Source organism: Pristis pectinata, chromosome 9 (assembly GCF_009764475.1).
Source record: "Pristis pectinata isolate sPriPec2 chromosome 9, sPriPec2.1.pri, whole genome shotgun sequence".
Classification (NCBI taxonomy): domain Eukaryota; kingdom Metazoa; phylum Chordata; class Chondrichthyes; order Rhinopristiformes; family Pristidae; genus Pristis; species Pristis pectinata.
In genome coordinates, this window is record NC_067413.1 from 31,909,188 (window position 1) to 31,930,618 (window position 21,431).

General features: G+C 41.6%; 2 protein-coding genes across 8 annotated transcripts in view; one reads left to right on the plus strand and one right to left on the minus strand.

Moving 5' to 3' along the window:
- Positions 1–9,959, plus strand: part of col14a1a (collagen, type XIV, alpha 1a) — a 180,246-nt gene extending 170,287 nt beyond the window's left edge. For 4 of the 7 annotated variants that reach the window (XM_052023336.1, XM_052023342.1, XM_052023343.1 and 1 more), the window contains 5 exons: positions 828–894; positions 2,089–2,277; positions 4,663–4,740; positions 6,957–7,112; positions 8,932–9,959. In XM_052023336.1, coding sequence (XP_051879296.1) covers positions 828–894; positions 2,089–2,277; positions 4,663–4,740; positions 6,957–7,112; positions 8,932–9,215 — 774 coding nt within the window. In that variant the 3' untranslated portion in view covers positions 9,216–9,959. Of the gene's footprint in view, positions 1–827; positions 895–2,088; positions 2,278–4,662; positions 4,741–6,956; positions 7,113–7,374; positions 7,413–8,041; positions 8,079–8,931 lie in introns of all 7 variants that reach the window. The other 3 variants (XM_052023338.1, XM_052023340.1, XM_052023339.1) reach the window with 3 other exon arrangements.
- An 8,056-nt stretch (positions 9,960–18,015) lies between these two features.
- Positions 18,016–21,431, minus strand: part of mrpl13 (mitochondrial ribosomal protein L13) — an 89,782-nt gene continuing 86,366 nt past the window's right edge. The window contains 1 exon segment of the mRNA XM_052023546.1: positions 18,016–18,132. Coding sequence (XP_051879506.1) covers positions 18,108–18,132 — 25 coding nt within the window. The 3' untranslated portion in view covers positions 18,016–18,107.

Sequence of the window (21,431 nt, forward strand, 5' to 3'; positions counted from 1 at the left end):
TTGTCATAGACGGAGTGGAGTAAGGATTCACTAGACTACTTCCTGACATGGCAGGTTTACCATGTGAAGACAGATTGATTAGACTATGCTTGTGTTGAATTTAGAAGAATGAGGCGAGATCACATTGAAGCTTGCAACATTCTCCCAGGGCTTGATATGGTGGATGCAGGGAGGATGTTTCCCCGGCTGAAGAGACTAGAACCAAGGGGCACAGGCTTAAAACAGAGGCAGGCTGTTTAGAACAGAAATGAGAAGAAATTTCTTCATGCAGCAGTTGAAAACCTTTGGAATTCTCCATTCCAGGTCTGTGGAGGCTTAGACATTGAATTCAATCAAAACAGTGATGGAGAGATTTCTGGAGTATTAAGGGAATTGAGGGAAAGGGGGATAGTCAGCTGGTGGAGCAGGCTTGAAGGGATGAATGGCCTTCTCCTGTTTCTTATGGAAATGGGAAGAATAACTGATCTTGGGCATTTCCACGTATGTGGATACAATGGGAGAAATCACACATGAATGTTATCTTTCACCGAAATATTGTTCAGTTGTAACCAAGGACAATCGTTCTGCATTGTTAGCAGAAAGGGACTAAATACAACATTGTACAAATGAAGGCAGCTTAAGCAGTGTCAGATCAGACCAAATGATGACTTCACTGGGCAATCATCGCTCAAGCAGAAAATGTATTAAACCTTAGTGTTCTAATTGATTGTGATGTGACTCCAAAGTAAACTCACAGCCTTCTGTTGTAACCATTGTATTATCCTTAAAATTGTCAAGAGATTTAAAAAAAACTATCTAAACCTTTCTTATTGTTGATATTGTTTCAGGGAGATGCCCAGTCACAGGGTATGGTCCGTGTCATTGCACAGCAAGTGTGTGAGCAACTCATCCAGAGTGAGTAGTTCTGTTCTGTACAGGACTTGCAGGGGGTTTGTTGGAAATGACTGGGGGTGGCACAGTGGGTAGAGCCGCTGTCTCACAGCGCCAGAGACCCAGGTTCAATCCTGACCTCCGGTGTTGTCAGTGTAAAGTTTGCATGTTCTCCCTGTATGGATTTCCTCAGATACTCCAGTTTCATCCCACATCCCAAAGCTGTGCAGATTGTGGGTTAATTGGCTGCTGTAAATTGCGCCTTGTGTGTAGGTAAGTGGTAGAATCTCTGGGGAATTGTTGAGAAGGTGGGGAGAATTAAACAAAGGGATTAATGTAGGATTAGCGTAAATGTGTGGTCAATGGTTGGTGCAGACATGGTCGGCCGAAGGGCCTGTTTCCGTGGTGTATCTCACTATGACACTAGAGGCCTTTATGATTGTCACAGTTCAGCATTTTCTGTATTTCTTTCAAGCTATTTGAAAAGGCAGTTGAGGTGGACAAGGTAAGGCAATGCTTCAGATGGCTATACCACAGTGTTAGAATGCACCTTAACATCAGAGCTGTCAGCTTCCCACCTCCGAGTAAGGTGGTTCTGCCTTAAAGTTTCACTTTGGAGACTGGGACACAAAATCAGTGGCGACACTCCAGTGCAGTGCCATGGGGGCTGCTGACTTTCAGGTATCAGACTGAAGCCTTCCCTGGATATAAAGGAGCCTGTGGTATTATCTGAAAAAGAACCGGGTTCTTTGTCTGGTGTTTGTAGGAGCCAACTGTGCATAAACTGACTGCTGCATCTTCTGCATTAGAGACACAAATCACAAACTCTTGTGGTACGAGTTAAGGCTATAAAAAGGCAAACAAAAGCGGTGTGTCCATGTCTAGTGGGATAGAATCAAAAAGGTTTACACTTGTGCAGCTGCTGTTAAGGGGAAGTTTAGTAAACACTTTGGAGGGAAATTAAATCAAAAGTCATGCTCATAGGAAACTCGTGTGAGGTAGAGAGACCAATTGGACCAGTGTGCTGCAAATTGTGTGCAATTCTGTATGGTCCCAGCCACAGGTGATTTAGGGGTTAGAAAGCATCCATTTCAATATTATTTTTCTTCCTGTGGAATTATTCCTACAAAGATAGTGCTTTGTTTTTGGGGCCACTGCAAACTCTGTGCAGGTGCCCATGGTATGGATGTTAACATCTGGGTGTCCTCCTCTCCTTAGGCCACTTATCACGATATAACTCCATTCTCAACCATGCCCCCAGCAACTCTGTCCAAGTGCGGGCAGCACCGGGGCCCCCAGGAGAACCAGGCCGTGAGGGAGCTGCAGGTCCACCAGGAGAACCAGGTCCTCAAGGTCGAGCAGGATTCCCTGGAACGCCAGGAATACCAGGCCGACCAGGAGAAAGAGGTAACAATATGAATGAATGGAGGCCCTTCAGCCCACTGTGCCTGTGCTAGGTCTTTGAAAATGCTCTCCAACTGACCTCATTCCCCCGTAAGGCTCAGGGACAGCTCGTATCCCACTGTTATCACACTCTTGAACGGACCTCTTGTACGATAATGATGAACTCTTGACCTCATGATCTACCTTGTTGTGACCCTTGCACTTTCTCTGCAACTCTAACACTACACTTTGCATTCTGTCATTGTTTTACCTTGTTCTACCTTGATGTACCTACTCTTTGAAATGATCTGTATGGATGGCATGCAAAACTAAGTTCTTCACTGTATCTTGGTACACATGACAATAATAAACCAATATGTTGCCCCTTCAAGTAGTGACCCAATTTCATTTAGGAAGTACTTATGGAACCTGCTTCTACCACCCATTCAGGCTGTGCATTCTAGGTCACAACTCCCCGTTTCAAAACATTTCTCCTTATCTGCTTCTCCCATGGTCTGTCTTAAATGAATGTCCTCTGGTTACTGACACACCACCACTGGGAGCATTTTCTTACTTACTGAAAACGCTTCATGATTTTGAACACATCTGTTATGTCTGCCCTTAACCTGCTCTTCCGTCAGGAGAATTTCTCTGCTGCTTATGGAGAATGAAGCAGGTTGAAGCTAGCTGTAGATTTTTAAAAACAGACAGTGAAGACAGTTTTGGAAACTAGAACTATATCACTCGTCATTGAAATTCACCAACCCAAGTAGTAATCTCACCGAATCTTGAGGCCACTAACAAGGTAAAATACATATCAAGCTAGCCGTCAGAACAGATTTTAAAACTTTGGATATTAATTGTCCAGATGGGGAGCACTTTGAATAAGCACAGTAGGCACGCTGTAATGTGAGAAGCATTCAGAATGGTTCACTAGGGGGAAGCTGTTTAACCCCTTGAATTCTGATCCATCATTCAACCAGATCAAGACTCACTTATACCTCAACGCTATTGCTTTGATTTGGTTCTACAACCTTAAGTACCGTCTGCCTAAAAGATCCATCACTCTTGGATTGGAATATTTCCCTTGAGCTTCAACTTGAAAGGTCAAGAGTTCCAGCTTTCCCCCACCCTTTGTGTGAGGAAGAACTTCCCGACGTCACCCCTCAACAACTCAGATCTTCTGGCCCTTGATCTGGACTCGGAAACATCTGTGTATCATCTTAAATATCTCGATTAGATCCGCTCCTTAATCATTTACACTCCAAAGAAACACAAGCCTCATTTGCTCAACCCACCTAAATTTTTCACCCTTTCCTTGCTGGTATCATTCTAGTGAATCTGTACTGCACCTTAAAGGACAACGTATCCTTCCTGTTCTCAAAAGGATCTAGCTGGCTGAAGCAGGAACAAATAATTACTGTGTTGTCAAATACAGACTACACATTGAGGGGTGGGGGGGGGGCGGTCTTAGAATGATGCTGAAATATAGACACACACCTACATCAGAGCAACAGGTAAGGAGCATTATTCCAGATGTTCAACACAAGTCTCAGCGTATTTCCACTGGTTTAAAATGTGCATGTTGCAATAGTCCAAATGCTAAAAAAGAATGCTAAAAGCACTCAGCAGGTCAGGCAGCATCTGTGGAAGAGAAACAGAGTTGATGTTTCAGGTCACACTACCTTTCGGCAGAATGTTACGACAGTAAATGGCTGTTGGAAATTTCAAGCAGTGAATAGGGTTGCCTGGTTCGATTTGACACTTCATTGGCAAGAAAATCTGAAAAAAGTTTCCTGGCAGGACTGACAAAATAAAAGCTCAGTTCAGAATTGAAGCAAAATTCTTCTCACTTCTGCTCTTCACTCCCCCCGAACATCACATGGCCATTGAACCTCGAGGTTTATCCAGTTGCCTGATTTGTATCCTGACCGCACCCAGCCACCTTGGCTCCATTTCTCTGTGGCCTTAACTAGAAAAAACTTCATCAATCTCGGCATTAAAATTATTAATCAATTGCCAGCATCCACTGCTGCTTGTAGGATTCCCACTGCCCTCTGCTTCCTTCCTTCTGAAAACCCAGGTACTGATCATGTCCCTTTGTCCCAAACTTGTCCCCAGTGAAATAAATTTCTTTTAGTTTACCCTACTAATTCCTTTGAAAGTTTTAAAAACCTCAATTAACTGCCAATACTGGTGTGGTTTAGTAATCTCTCCCCATTTTCTAACCCTTGGAAACTGGTACCATTCTGGTCAGTACAGAAGAGAATATGAAGAAGTCTGGCTGATATGAAGGCTGTCATTTGGTTGAAATGATGATGAGTTTTGTATCGCTCTTGAAAAGTAAGCACCAGCTCGTGTAACCAATTCAGTGGAATGAGTGCATTCAAGTTGCCTAATTTTTCCTAGGTCTGCCGGGTGAAAAGGGAGAGCGGGGATCTCCAGGCTTCGGTAAACAGGGCCCGAGAGGACCTCCAGGAGCACCAGGTAAAGCCATGCTTTCAGCGTTGTCCATGAACCAACCCCGGGCTTGTGCTTCTCAAACCAGTCGGCAAGTTTTGCGAAAAACCTGATCACCTGCGAGACAAGGTCATGGTTCAAGTCCCACTTTAAGGCGTTGAGCATGACGTCCAGGTTGACACACCAGTGCAGTAGCGAGGGACAGCTGCACTGTTGGAGAGGTTGTCATTCACACAAAGTGTTAAGTCGAGGCCCTGTCTACTCCTTCAGCAGATTGTAAAAAATCCTTTAGCTACTATTTTGAAGAACAGAAAGAGTTAAATATAGGCTGACAAACAATCTGTTGGTGGAACTCAGCAGGTCAAGTAGCATCTGTGGGAGGAAAGGAATTGTTTAAGTTTTGGATCGAAACCCTGCAGGGTTTTGACCTGAAATGTCAACAATTCCTTCCCCCCCCACAGATGCTGCTTGACCTGCTGAGTTCCACCAACAGATTGTTTGTTGCTCCAGATTCCAGCATCTGCCATCTCTTGTGCCTCCATTAAATATTTGCTACTTCTCCCTCGTGAACTGAACTATAAATGCTGGTCAAGCTCACAGTATGAGATTTAACAGATAATCAGTGTTGCTTTTGTGGGATCTTTCTATGCACAAATTGACTACCATGTTACAACAATCACCAGACTTTAATAGTGCTTCATTGACTGTTGAAAGCTTTGGGAAAATGCATGGTTCAAAAAGTGCTGTAGAAATATAAATCTTTTTACTGTTATACAATGAGCAGAGATAGGCCATCTGCTTAATGCTATAAACTAGGCCCAAATTCTAGCTCACTTATACCACAGTGAGAGAACCTTTGGCAGTTACACAAGCATGCAGGTTAAATATTCGTGGAGATGCCATAACCTTTAGTTACAAATAGGAACTCCATCCCTCTCCATTGACAACTGTTTGAAACTGAAACGCACTATTGGTAGCCTTGACATTATATTGACTGAGCTCATGTCTGACTCATGGAACAGTACAGCACAGGAACAGGCCCTTTGGCGCACAAAGTCTGTGCTGACCTTGATGCCAAATTAAACTAAATCCCTTCTGCCTGCACATGATCCATATCCCTCCATATTCATGTGTCTATCTAACAGCCCCTGAACCCGAGTATCTGCTTCCATCACTACCCTGGAAGCCTGTTCCAGGCACCCACCACTCTCTGTGTGTGTAAAAAAAACTTGCCCCGCACAGCTCCTATAAACTCTCCACCACTGAGACTGCCTGTTTCCAGCTCTGTAACACTATGGGATTCTGCTGTTGCCTCAGCTCATCCAGAGCTATATTGGTAGGAAAGTGGCTCAAAAATAGGGGTTAAACTGGCAGTGTTAGTGATACGACAGTATCAGTGAGAAATTCAAGTTACTTTCACCCCTGAACTCATCTGCTACTAAAACCCTCACCCATGTCTTTATTACTATCCTGAAGCACTCCTGGTCATCCTCCCTCATTTCACTTCTCACAATAAGATTTCTCCAACCTTGAGGCACATCAGGACATGGGCAGCAAGATGGCATTATCCATTTGCCCTGTGCTGGCTGACTTTCATCAGCTCCTGGTTAAACAATGCATCAGATTTAAATCTTCATCCTCCTGTTTAAATTCCTCCACAGCTTTGCCCCTACCTTTCTAGCCCCTACCTTTCTAACCCCTTCCAGGATGATAACTCTTCAATATGTGTCCTTAACTTCTGTCTTTAATCATTGCCTTTAATCACTTGACCACTGGCACCCATCCCTTCTGCCGCCTTGACCCTGGCTCCGGAATTCCCTCCTGAAGGGATGTTTTAAAAAGCGAAAGGTGTCAAGTAAATCCAGTTAGTCGTTGTGGCAGGAAGCTAATTGGTTTCACAGGGGCATCACTGCCATTGTCTTTTCTGCCCTTGCTTAACCTCTCCTGTGTTCCACAGGACATCAATGGATAGCCAGACTGAGTGGGAGTGGGATTGAGAATTAAAGTGGCAAGTTCAGAATTTGACCTTGATGTTAGAACAGATGACCAAAGGTTTGGTCAGAGGTAGGTATTAAGGAGTATTTTAAAGGAGGAGAAATAGAGAGGTGCAGAAGTTTAGGGAAGGAATTGAGGAGCTTCAGAACTAGGCAGCCAAAAGCAGGGTCAACAATAGTGAGGTGAAGGCGGAAATGACTGTTAACTAAAATCCAAGCTCATTGCGCTCATCCCTTTTTCTGTTAAAGGCCCTCAGGGTGAGGGACGGAGTGGGAGTCAAGGACCACCAGGGCTCCCAGGGCGGCAAGGCAGCTCAGGACGTACAGGAGCCAGTGGACCAAGAGGACCACCTGGACCACCAGGTTACTGTGATGCCTCTTCCTGTGCTGGCTACAATATTGGAGGTAGGATATACTACTCTATGTGCCCCTGCACCTTAATGCCAAGACAGTTATTGTGCCTCTGTTTTGTAGAAAGAAAAATGTCAGAAAATGCCAAGTTTGCCTTTTTGTATTTTGTCTGTTTTATTTTTGTTGGTGTCACTATTTTTAAGTCTTAAGCTTCAGATACAAATCTGTTGCTGCTTTCTCTGCTGAGGCACAGATTTGTTTGAAGTATTGTTATACAAGTTGCAGTAGTTAGTACTCGTGTCTATCACTGTTACAGATGGGGCATAGGTAAAACAATTAAAGTACGCTGCACTTGTAAGTATAGCACCAGCTGAAATGCATGTAGCTCTCTGCAGCTTTGCAATGTCGTGAGACTTTTATGTTCTTTGTTCTAAATTCATTCTAAGCTCCTTTTCTCTCTGCTAAAAAATGGACACTTTATTGAAAACAGCAGCAAAGGGGATAAAAGACAAAGAGCTTATGGCTCTCTGACTGTAATAATAGATGAAACATGCCACCTCAAAGTGTGGTTGAGGAGAACAGAATAGAGTCATTTAAGGGGGAACAGAGGGCAAATGCAATAGAAAATTGTGGTGATGAGGTTAATCAAACACAGTTAAGGGCAGCATAAGCACTGCCATGCACTAGTTGGACTGAATGGCTTCTTTCAGGGCACCTTAAGTAATTCTATGACAATAAATATAAATTATATATTTTGTGGGCAGAAAATGACTTTAACACAAGATTGAGGCAATGCTAATGGAAACAGGGGGAAATACATAATAAATCATCCCTTTGGCTGCTTCCTTCAAAACAAATGTGAAAGTCATAATTCTGGCTTCTGCTTGTTTGTGTTTTTTTATATACTGACTGTTAAGTGGGTTTCTGTTTTTCCTTGTCTTCTCTTCCACACCAACCCCATCTATTCTGGCAATAATTTAAAGCTCAAGACGTTTACAGTGATTATCAACTATGAACAAGGTACTAGCTTATCTTTCCAGTGTTCACTGTCATGTTGGACTGATGCAGAGTTGTGGGGCACATGTTCTGCCCATCTTGCATCATCCAGGTTCAATTCAAACAGTAACCACCATCAAATAGCTACTACCAGCTTTTACTCTTCTACTTAAACCAATCAGCAATGGCCCCTCTCCAGATACAAGGAATTTTGTAACAAGGCTACCACGGCTGGAACATGGCCATTAACCACTTTTTATAAACTAATCAAGCTAACAATGACTTACCTGTTTATGAAATTAAATTGCTTTAATTGTCCACTGTACTTTATTCATCTGTTTTAATGATGAAAGGAAATTAAAATGCTTCATTTATTTAAGAGGCACCAAGCTTGCTATTATTAATCGCTCTCTGATCGCCCTTACTGAGAAGGAATATCATGTCTAAAGATGCACTGCCCTTCCTGAGCACATACTGCTGTGATCTAACCCAAAGCAAAGTGACAAAACCAACTAACGTCATCTTTATCATCATAAGCTTTCCGATTCATACTGAACCATTTAACAACACGCTTTTCTATAATACGAGGAAAAACATAGAAAAAGGACCCATTTGTCCCTGTCTTGTGACTTTCTTCCTATCTCCCTGGTGCTGGACTTTGTTGTGCTGTGTTTGTGTCACCACCTCTACTTGTGTATGTCAGTCCCATTACTCATCATTGGTGTGTGTGTTTTAAATTTACCTGTTAAAATGTACATCAAGCACCAAACAGCTTAATGAATTTACAAATAATGTTCTAAAATCTTACTCATATTTAATCTTCTGCCTCTCCTCCTGTGCTAACTATGGATACTGTTGGTGGTGGTGGTGGGTTAAGGTGGATACAGTGATCCAACCAATCAAGACATCCCTGTAGTACAATTGCCTCCAAACTCCTACCGAACCTATGACCATTATGATGAGCAAGAACTGTACATGTACCAGGGGTCCTACCCCTACCCAAACCCCCACTCCCAGCCCTCCTACCCAGAGCCTCGTCTTGAGAGGGAGGACGACGAATCGGAAGTGGTTGAGGTCCGGTCACCTGGAATTAAGCGATTCACGAGGAGCATTTCTAAATGGAGCGGCACATCTTCACGCACAACAAAGGAGAACCAATAAAGGAGCATTGTAAACATAGCGCAAAATCTTACGTACTTTACCCCTATCAAATGGGCAGTGGAAATCGTGGATTCAGCTCATAGATTAAAAGCTGGGACCTCTGCAGAGATACTTTTTTTTAAATAACGTAACAATTACACAGATAGAGAAATCAGGCTATGTTGTTGTCAAATTAGAGCATTTGTGCCATTAAATGAGAATTGAATTTTCAAAAGATTCTACACAGTGTTAAATATTTCAGCAATACAAATGTTGACTGATCATTTTAAATCACTAATCTTATTGAAGATTAGTAGGGTGCTACTATTATCAGTTTTCTGTTACATTCCAAGGGCATAAAACTGGTGTTTTACCTTTCTGTAGCATTTCTATTTGTGTTAAATTAACTCACTGCATCATTGAAATTTGTATTACGTTTAGCAAAAGCAAACAATTTGGTAGAGATATTGTCAAAAAGTAGTTGAATGCTTACACACTTAAATTGATTCAAAAGCCACTGGACAATTTTTATTTGTAGACCACTTGTGGCAGAGCTGCGCAGTTATGAATGCGAAACCTTGCAAAGATGAAATGGTGCACTTGTTACCAAGTGAAGCAGTTTATATGAAGACGATATTGTTTTTCCAGATTGTGCTCATTCCCCTATTCTATTCAATTACCTCTTGGCAAAATCTAGCAGGTAATTTATTTGGATGAAATGGTCATTGTTCAAGGAGCAAGTAAATAAAATTAAACAAGTACCAACTTGTAAAGAGTGTCTGCCCTTACTTTGCACAGAGCACTGGAAACTTTCACAGTCGCTTGTTTCCTGATATTAACTGACAATGTAAATCTGAAATCTGTAATGCCATTAGATCGGTCTGTCAGCCCTAGAGTCGCCAATGCTGCCTAGATATACATCACTTGACATCCCATCTCCAAATTTTTTTTGTAACTTTTTAACAAACAAGAGGAGACAATACACCTTTTATAAATGTACCTATGATTTTCCCTTCATCTCAGTGAGATTAAACTCCCCACAGGACGGATGGCATCCCTAATATTCCATTATCTGAAATTCCCAAACAGGTTTGTCTTGCTCAAACCTCCTCTTGTTGGTAAAAACCTTTAAACAAAATTTTCCTTGAACCCTTGAATTCCCTTTCCCTACCTCTCACACAGTTCTGTCTCCTTTCTAGCTCTAAGACATTTAAACAACATGAGTGGCAATGCAGAAACAGAAGTGGTGCAGTGGGACAGCACATTCACTTTCTCGCCTTCCAGGGCAGGAGATCATAAAATATCATTAATTGCTATTAAAATTATAAACAAGACTGTTTGGTAAAGAAGGTTACCTGACCATTCAAGTGCTGTTTCCAGAGCCTTGCACAAATAACTGAATCTCTTCTTCGTCCTTGAAAAGTAAACCATTCATGGCCAGGGATTAGGCTGCAGTTTTACCATTTAAGCTGTGTTGTTGCTGCCCCATTTACTGCCATGTTGAAAATAATGTTTACAACTTTGTAAAGACAGGGATAAAACACCAAAAAATACTTAAGAGAAAGAAAACAGACAAAATTCAGGCTTACCATTAAGATTATCTTCTGGTCTTTAATGCCCAAAATTTGGCATTACAAGAACACAATGAAAAATACGAACAGGAGTAGGCTGCCTGCCCCTCCATTCGATATCATTATTGATATATCCTGGCCTCAATTCTACTTCTGTGCCTGTCCCACATTGTCCTCAGTTCCTCAATCTTGCAAAAATTTATCTGCTTCCACTTTAAATATTTCTAATGATCTGGCCTCCACAACCCTCTGGGCAGAGAATTCCAGAGATTCACCACCTGAGGTGTGTAGAAGAAATGTCTACACACCTCCTCAGTTTTAAATGACTGGCCCCTTATCTTGTAACTATGTCCCCTTGTTTGAGGCTCTCCCACTAGAGAAAGATCTTGACATATACCCTGACACCCCCACTCAGGATCTTATATGTTTCAATATGATTACCCCTCATACTTCTAAACCAAAGAACACAGAGCCAACTTGTATAGCCTCTTTCAGGCCAGACATTTTGCTCAGTGATTACTTGTTCAGAATTAGCAACCAAAGGTCTACCTGAAATTCTCAGGATGTTGCACGCAGGCCTGGAAACACTCAGCACGTGTATGATCTCCTCCTGTGGAACAACTCAATTGAGTTTTTTTCCCCTCCAGCTGTTTTAGAAGTTAAAAGTATTTGGACAGGAACATTAACTTTTACAATCATTGGGCTGTGTCATCTAGCTCTGGATGGAGTGAGGTCATAGTTTGGCATGCATTGGGATGTAGTTTTCATCTGATCAAAACTGGGGTAAGAAATCCCACTTGGGGTGGGATTGTGCCTCATATTCATCCCTTCTCATGGCTGGCTGTTTCTGGACCACCATCTGCCATAGGTCACCAAATACATTTAATGTAAAAATCTGTGCTCGTAATAGATGAACAGTGAATGTACAGAGCTACTCTGAAAGTAAGGACTAATAAAAACCAGCTCAACATCTTTCTCCAAAGAGTGATGTGCTCAATACCACTGGGAGCATCCTAGGCAAATAACATGGATGCACCATGGGAGGCAGATAAGTACACAAGATAAAAAGGATGAGATTAAGCAAAGTCAGAGGAAGGCAAAGCATAAATGTCAGCACTGACCAGTTGCTTACATCATGTGATGCTCAGAACAATCGGGTAGAAGTTGATAACCTGCCAAAGACCTAATCCTCTCAATAGGTTTAATGACAGGGATTGCCTCTTACATGAATTTCCAAATTACAGTTGATCCAAATGATCGAGGTTAAAGCTGAACCTTCCTTACAAAAATATCGGGTGTGAGAATATAACTCTTAACTATGAGTGGAAATATTTAAATCCATACATCAGTGTAATTATGGAAATATTTAAATACACATTATTCTTGTCTAATTTAACACTTAATTTCAAGAAAAAATAGATCTGCAAAGAAAGCAGGTCACCTCAACAGCCATATGACAATTACCAGATCATTTATTCTTTAGTGCTAGTGACTTAGGAATAAATATTGGCCAGAGAGAAAAACCCTGGTTCTTCTGTATGGACTTTTTAAACATCCACCTAAGAGGGTAGAGCAAGCCTCCTCATTTGAAACATGGCACCTTCGACAATCAATTTTACTGAAACTGGTAGTGGGATAAATCTTAGTCCAGGTGAATGATTAACTCTAGCCTATTTAACATGCAAGTCACAGAAGTTTTATGTTTCAATAATTTTTCTCCCGCTTATGCTTCAGGTCCCCATGTACAGTGGGTGGGCTGGATAGGTTACAATACAGTCTCGTTAGATTTAATCTTAAAAGAAATGCCATTAGAAGCAGCCTTCAAACAAAATAGCTTGCTGCAAATCTCAACCCTAAAAGGGACTAGTCTGGGCCAGTAAAAATATGCAGAATGGCATTCGCAAATGTTGTAAACATATGGTGGTTTTCAGGGGCCAATAATTATTATATAAGAAAGGCATTTGATAAATCTAATTTCTGCAAGGTTTTTTCAAGAAGCTTACAGCTAGAATACTGAAAGATACTCCACGACTGACAACCATGTGCTATCCACATCTTGAAAAGGAAAAGGCTGCATTGTCATAAAGTTAACGTCAGCTGCCATCATAACCAGATGCAAGAAAAGTCAAAACGGCCCTGTACAATTTTTGTTCTGTCTAAATGAGACAAACTGACTTTTTGATCTTCTGTCTGGAATCTGCTGATCCACCCATATGCCTGAGAATCTCAGCAAATGCAAACAAGAGGACTGGCGCTCACCTAACATTTTGACCAATGTCTAGGATGACAGCAACACCTTGAAAGCACTCAGTGACACCAAGAGCAGAATGATCCTCTTTGCGTTACAGTAGAAAACTTCACACAAATTACTGCTTGCAAACCTAGCACACAGTGAACTGGAAACATCTCACCGATTATTAATCTGTGGTGACAATTACAATGTATTATTTCCCTCACATGAGACAATGAGAGTAAATGCAACCACTATTTGTATATTACAAAGCTTGCATTGAAAATGTTGACCCTTTGTTGAGCTGAATTGTGTTGGTGTGAGTTAGAAATCTAGATCAACTGCATGAATAAAACAGCTAAAAGTGGTAAAAAGCTGGAATAATAAGCATTCAGATCAGAGTTGGCAGACAGTGACACCATTCATCACTGAACAACGTGGATTAAAAACATTCACAGACAATAAAGATGCTGACTTTTCAAGCATACAACATCCTATGACCTTGAAACCTGTGAATGAAACTTGGCAAGTTATCAACAGTAACAGGTATCAAACCTGCACAGTACAGGCTATTGGGGAATCAATAATAATATTCAGTCCTGATTGCAGCAATTGTAGAGTTTAGCCTACTTACCAAACACAGTTTGAAATGTGACAGAAACAAATTGAGACATTAAAATAGGTTGTGCAAACATTTCATTCATCTGTTCTGAATAGAAGGGCAAAAGAACATTGCTGCTTATTGGTAATATCTGAAATATAATCTGTAAAAACATCATAGCAAAAGGTGTTAAGGTAGATTGATTTTTGAAAGCTACCAGTGAACATACCTTTGAGGCAAATTGGTAATTTGCTAAAGCACAAATGGATTAGCCACAATGCTATTTTACACCATTCTCCAGGCAGAAAATAGTGACAATGTAAATTTCAGGTATTTATTTATTACCCTTACTGTAAAAAGGCTTGGAAATGTTAGGCATGAAGTCTATGCGCGTTTTTAGTATTCCAAGCCATAGTTAGTGCTTAATAACCCCTATAGGCCTGAGAAAATAACTTTACCTTAGATAGTCATTCCCTCAAATAGCTATCTAAATATTTAAAGCATTTTAATTTTATTTTGTTCTTAACTATTTCAATCTTATACATGTTTCAATCTTTACATTGTGCTCTATAAGACATAAAATGTTTGTTAAAAATTGTACTTTCTACTCCCTGGCGTGCTGTTTGAGACTTATTTGGTGATGAGCTGCCAAGCCTGCTCAATGACATCACTTTTGCTGGGCATATAGTTAAATTGTCCTAAATACTTACAGTTTCCAAACAAAAATAATTCATGTTCAGCCCTCCTTTTTCCCCATGTTCTATGATACATTTCCATACCAATGTAACTCACCACTTCTGCCATTTAGTTTCTTGGCCATCACCTTCAAACTATTCATAGATTAATAGAGTACTACAGCACACAAACAGGCCCTTCAGCCCATCTAGTCCATGCTGACCTGATCTTCTGCTTAGTCCCATCTACCTGCACCTGGACCATATCCCTCCAAACCCTCCCATCCATGTACCTATTCAAACTTCTCTTAAATATTACAATTGAACCCACATCTACAATTTCTGCTGGCAACTTGTTCCTAACTCGCACCACCCTCTGAGTGAAGAAGTTTCCCCTCATATTCCCCTTATATATTTCACCTTTCACCCTAAACCTATGACCTCTAGTCTCACCCAACCTGAGGGGAAAAAGCCTGCATGTATTCACCCTATTTATACCCCTCATAAATCTTTATACCTCTATAAGATCTCCCATCATTTTCCTGCGCTCCAGGGCATAGCCTTAACTTATTCAACCTTACCCTATAACTCAGGTCCTCAAGTGCCGGCAACATCCTTGTAAATTTTTTCTGCACTCTTTCAAGCTTATTGATATTTTTCCTGGAAGTAGGTGACGAGAACTGCACACAATACTCCAAATCTGGCCTCACCAATGTCTTGTCCAACTTCAGCATGACATCCCAACTCCTGTATTCAATGCCTTAATAATTTATGAAGGCCAAAGTGCCAAAAGCTCTCTTTATGATCCTTTCTACCTGTGACGCCACTTTCAAGGAACCATGGACCTGCATTCCCAGGTCCCTTTATTCTATCGAACACCTCAGAGCCCTACCATTCACTGTGTAAGTCCTACCCTGGTTTGTCCTCCCAAAGTGCAACACCTCACACTTGCATTAAATTCCATCAGCCATTTTTCAGCCCATTTTCCTAACTGGTCAAGATCATGCTGCAAGCTTTGATAGTCTTCCTTGCTGTCCACTACACCCCCAATCTTGGTGTCATCTGCAAATTTGGTGATCCAGTTTACAACTAAATCATTAATATAGCTGATAAACAACCACGCCCAACACCGATCCCTGTGGTACACCACTAGTCACAGGCCTCCAGTCAGACAGACAACCATCTACTACCACTATCTGGCTTCTCCTGCTATGCCAATGTTGAATCCAATTGGCTACTTCATCCTGCATACCAAGTGGCTTAAAGTTCTGGACCAGCCTCCCATGCAGGACTTTGTCAAAGGCCTTGCAAAAGTCCATGTAGACTGCCTTTCCCTCATTGATCTTCTTGGTAACCTCCTCCAAAAACTCTATAAGATTAGTTAGATATGACCTGCCACGCACAAATCCATGCTGACTATCCCTAATCAGGCCCTGTCTATCCAAATAATTGTATATCCTGTCCCTTAGAATACTTTCCAATAACTTACCCACAACTATGTCAGCCTCACCGGCCTATAATTTCCCGGCTTATTCTTAGAGCCTTTCTTGAACAATGGAACAACATTAGCTATCCCCCAGTCTTCCAGCACCTCATCCATGGCTAACGGCATTTTAAATATCTCTGCCAGGGCCCGTGCAATTTCTGCAGTAGCCTCCCACAAGGTCCGAGGGGACACCTTGTCAGGCTCTGGGGATTATTTATCCACCTTAATTTGCCTCAAGACAGCCAGCACCTCCTCTTCCATAATCCGGAAACGGTCCATTACCTCACTACTCATGATAAAGTTAAAAAGAACTTTACCTCTGGAACAAGATTCACAATCTCAAAATATATTTCAACCAATGAAGTGATTTTTAGAAATGTTAGCAGTGCTGTCAGTTAGGAAGCACAACTTCTAATTTTGTATCCAGTGATCTCCGACCAACGGCAATGTGATAGGGTGACTGGATAATCTGTGGTGTTCACTGAGGGATAGATTTCGCCCAGGACATCAAGGAGAGCACTCCTGTACACTTCAAAATAGTGTCACAGGATCTAAGGGTGCACACATTGCCTCGGTTAACGTACTGTATTCTACCAGAAGGCAGCATGTCTGTTGACGCAGCAGTTCTTTAGCACCACATGGCGTCAGCCTGGTTTACTGTACTCAGCCATCTGGAATGAGATTCCAACATACAACCTTCTTTCTGCCAATGTGTTACCCACAGAGGCATAGCTGACACTAATAATAAAGGAGCAAATAAAAGATGTTTTCCTCAGGGAGAAAAATTGCAATTTTCACCATCACTGCTGAAGCAAGGATGTGTCTGCCTGACGGAGCAACACTGCAGCAATGACTGTCAGACTAAAGGATCCTCCATTGTTATTTTTGGCTGCTGCTGCTTAGTGAATTGGCTGAGACTGGCATCAGTCTAGTGAACTGCTGAGAGAAACTCGAGCCAAAAATTGTCAGACTTGTGACTATGCTCCATCCTCTGCTAGGCAATGTCTGGAGCTCAAAAGTGATGCCAGGGACAGCACGGATCCAAAATTTACACTGCATACCACTGGTGAAACTTCACACTTCTCTCCTGCTTGCTGTCTCATAGACTGCACTCGTCTGCTTCCCTGTGGCTTAGGTGCAGAGGTTTAACCACAGAATTAGTCCCCAACTGTTTAACCAGGAATTCTGGAATTTGGAGTTCTCCAATTTGCCTGCTTGTGTGACAGCCAAATACCTTCAAGCCTGTCTGGTCATTAAGTTTGCATCAGGTTCAAATTTCCATTGTTTTTAAAAATAAAACTTTCCTTGACCGAATTCAGCTGGAAGCAGATACAATAGTGGCACTTAAGATGCTTTTAGATAGACACACGAATATGCAGGGAATGGAAGGATATGGATCATGTGCAGGCAGAAGGGATTTAGTCTAATTTAGCATTGTGTTTGGCACAGACATCATGGGCCGAAGGGCCCGTCTCTGTGCTGTACTGTTCTGTGTTCTATGGAACAAAATGCACAGAGGACTGCATGGGTCGGTGGGCTTCAGCATTGCCCTTTGTGATTGAAGTTGTTTTACATCCACTAACTCAGATGTCCCACAAGGAAATTGGCTACAACACAGGTCCTTGTGGGTATAGGTGCAAATCGGACAATCCATCACAATTTGGCAGTCGAGGGACAATGATGGATGTGTGGGGCAGTGAGGACGGCACAGTTGATCCCACTGAGACATCAGGTTTGAGGAAGGCTGGTGCACATTGAACCCCAGCGGAATATCTCAAGGGAGTTGCAATGAAACCCTCTCCAGGTGGAGAAGAAGTACCCGTGTGTGTGGCTGGTCAACCAGCATGACGGCCGGAGCCCATCGTCTCGCAGATCCTCAGCAATAGAACAAAGAGAATCCACCAGCTCACTGCTGAAACAAGGCACTGGCCACCTCATCAGACATCAACTTGTGTAAGTTTCTGCAAACCATACAAAGAGAAAAATAATAAAGTTGGGATTACGACATGTTTGTGGAAGATGTATCTGGACCATGTTAAACCATCTAGGCTAAGTGTAACGTCCACTCTCTTCGTCTTACCTCTCCTGTTACTGATTCAGGAAGAACTTGCCGTCCTGCCTCACTCCTTTTATTCAACTCTGTTCCTCCACATTGCTTCAAGTTTTTTCCCCACTCTATGCCATTTAACCGAATCTACTACTTTCACTCAAATATTTGTTGAGTGTTTGCTGGGAATTAAGACTCGCATAAGAGGGAGGTATGGGAAAGAAACCACTTTTAATTCTGAAAACCAGAAATGTGAAAAATAAATAGATTTTTGGATTATCTCCATCTTCCTTTGGGAATGTATTCACTTCATTCGGTAGTCCTCGGGTCTGGAAAGAAAGAAAAAAAATAGAAATCAGAAAGTGAAATTTCATCCAACACCAAAATGACATCTGTTTCACATTAATGGAGACATGACAAACAATTTTCAAAAAAATCCAAAATGACAGTAATTATAGCAGTATATCCACCATATCAGCTTTGTTTATTTTTATCTACTTTCAAAAGCATATCTTAAATAAGCACACACTCACTTTGAGTGCTCTGGCACCCTTAGTTAGTTTAGCCTAGGGTCACATTCATTTCACAGTCCAACCCTCTCTGCAAAGTTAGAGTAGTATTTTGAACCCTGGACAAGCATATTGTGGATTATTTTTAGGGGATTTGGTCCTGTGGATTTTAGAAGCAGATACAACTGTCCTAAATACAATCCTTTCAAGTGCTCTCTGACGATGAGCCAGGTGAAAGGAAAAGAAAATGAGGCTGAGGCCACTTGGTGCCCTGTAATGGATAAAGTCTTTACAAACTGAGAACTGAGGAGAGCAGGAACTCCCAACATGGGACGTTCTGCCAGCATCACCTCAAAGAAAGTCAGGACACCTTTCCTGATGTACTTGCCACTTTAGGAGCTCATGTTGGGGAAATGGTTGCTATTCCTGAATATTACAATTTTGTTAAGTAAAATAATGTGTTGGAAGATCAACCAGAAAGTTCCTTGGCAAGGGTTTGGGCATCAGCAACTGTACTTGGGAGCCTGGGGTGCCCTTGTCTGTAATGTAAAAAGCTGCCCCTCCATTGACTCCCCTGACCCTGCTGGCATGATGGAAGTGGGAACTCCTAACTCATCCTAATGAACCATGGAGAGATGGGAGGGAGGACTGAACAGGCACACAAATCTTAGAGAATGCATATAAAAGGCATTGTAGCTGAAGGACCAATATTTGACAAACGTCAATCCTCAACTTCAACTCAGCAACCTTTGACCAGGTCATTAATATGTAATAACTGCACTTCCAATCTCAAATTCATTGATTGGTTGGGTGAACTTTGCTATTTGTTTGCAATGCACTGTCTGAACAATGGATACTTATTTAATATGCTGCAAAACTCAGCAGGAGGAAAATGAGATAGCCCATTTTGTTAGTGTGGAGACAATTAGCTTAATTATTCAGATTAAGACATCCATTGATAAATTACGGCAATGAAACAATGCTTTACACATTTCAGCACAAAGGAGGTAACAATAGCCTGCATTTTACACTGGTAATGACAGCAAAACTATCAGCTTTTGCTGTAAAACTGACAGCAATTTCTGGATCCTTGCACACATAAATTTCAAATTGGAAATCCTGAAGATGTGTTTATTGACTCGCTCACCTGTCCTGCTCTAACTACGTATACGCCACGGCCAAGAAAATGCACCAGTGCCTCTACTTCCTCAGGAGGCTAAAGAAACTTGGCATGTCCCCTTTGATCCTCTCCAATTTTTTCGATGCAACATAGAAAGCACCCTATCCAGATGCATCACAACTTGGTATGGCAACTGCTCTGCCCAAAACTGCAAGACACTGCAGAAAGTTGTGGGCACAGTACAGGAGGGAAACCAGCCTTCCCTCCATGGGTTCTGCTCACACTTCTCGCTGCATTAGTAAAGCTCCAACATAATCAAAGACCTCACCCATCCCGGACATTCTCTCTTCTCCCTGCTCCCATCGGGCAGAAGATACAAAAGCCTGAAAGCACATACCATCAGGCTCAAGGACAGCTTCTATCCTGCTGTTATAAGACTACTGAACAGTCTCCTGGTACGATAAGATCGACCCTTGACCTCACAATCTACCTCGTCATGGCCTTGCACCTTGTTGTCTGCCTGCACTGCACATTCTCTGTAACTGTAACATTATTCTTCATTCTGTTATTGTTTTCCCTTGTATTACCTCAATGCACTGATGTGATGAAATGGATGACATGCAAAACAGTTTTTCACTGTACCTCAGTAAATGTTACAATAATAAACCAATTTACCCTCTTCCACAATCTGTACCACTTGTGACTTTCTTCAACACAACTATGGCAAGTAACTGGAATTTATGCTAGTTTTTTTGTAAAATAACCTGAACATCTTCTACTTTGATGCATTAGAGTTTTTAAATGTTTTAAGATGTAAGATATCTTAATTAGTCACATGTACACCGAAACACACAGTGAAATACATCTTTTGCGTACAGTGTTCTGGGGGGAAGCCGCAAGTGTCGCCATGCTTCCAGTGCCAACATAGCATGCCCACAATTTCCTAACCTGTACGTCTTTGGAATGTGGGAGGAAACCGGAGCACCTGGAGGAAACCCACAGAGACATGGGAGAATGTACAGACTTCTTACAGACAGTGGTGGGAATTGAACCTGGGTCGCTGGCACTATAATAGCATTATGCTAACTGCTGCACTACCGTGCCTGCCCTTTTAGCTTTTATTAAGCTAAGTCACAGTTAGCAAACTATACAACACTAAAAGTAGTATAGTTCAAACCATACGTGCTTTTAAAATAATTTTAATTAAAAAAAATTTAGGATACATCAGTTTCTACCTTAATTATCCCTGAAGGTTCCAATCTTTATATAGCATCTGTATATTGTTTAAAAAGTTAATTAAAAACAGTGTTTTCTTTTTCCTTCCTGGTTTGCTGTCTGTGACAACTCTTCCATGTAATTGACTCATCAACCACTTTGATGCTGGATGCCCGACTCCAACCAATGACAGAAGGGGAGAAATTCTCACCACATGTCATCAGATGTTTGCGGAGAGCTTTCTACAAAGTCAGTGGGGAGCTGTTTTGTCTCACCACTGACCTCAAGTTTTGGATATGTATTAAGTCTGCTGCACAATAACCTGTTAACTTTTGTCGACAGAAATGATCCAGAACTTGCAAAGCTTTGACACTCATTGCACATTTTACTCCTGTTTTAGCTACTGTACAATTTGTGCACACCTTTAGCTTTCCTTTCTGCCAGTGAGGCAACACGTACAGTAACCTTTATTTCTGGAAGCATGTAATTCCAAATTCATGCTGGATATGAAGTGAATCACAGTCTATTCATTTCCTTAATTATCAGCTCTCTTGCACTGTATATTCTTATTTGTAAAATCCCAGATGCTGTTAACTTTTTAAAGGTTTCTCCACCTGCACAATTACAGGGAATTACTGTACTGGAATCATTCAACATCATTTCTCATCAACAGCTGATGTCCCTTCACTGAACTCCTAGCCAAACATTATGATGTTTATTCCACCTGTTCTGGCCTTTTCAATAAATTTTCCCACACCTTTCTGTGACTTTTACAGTCCTCTTG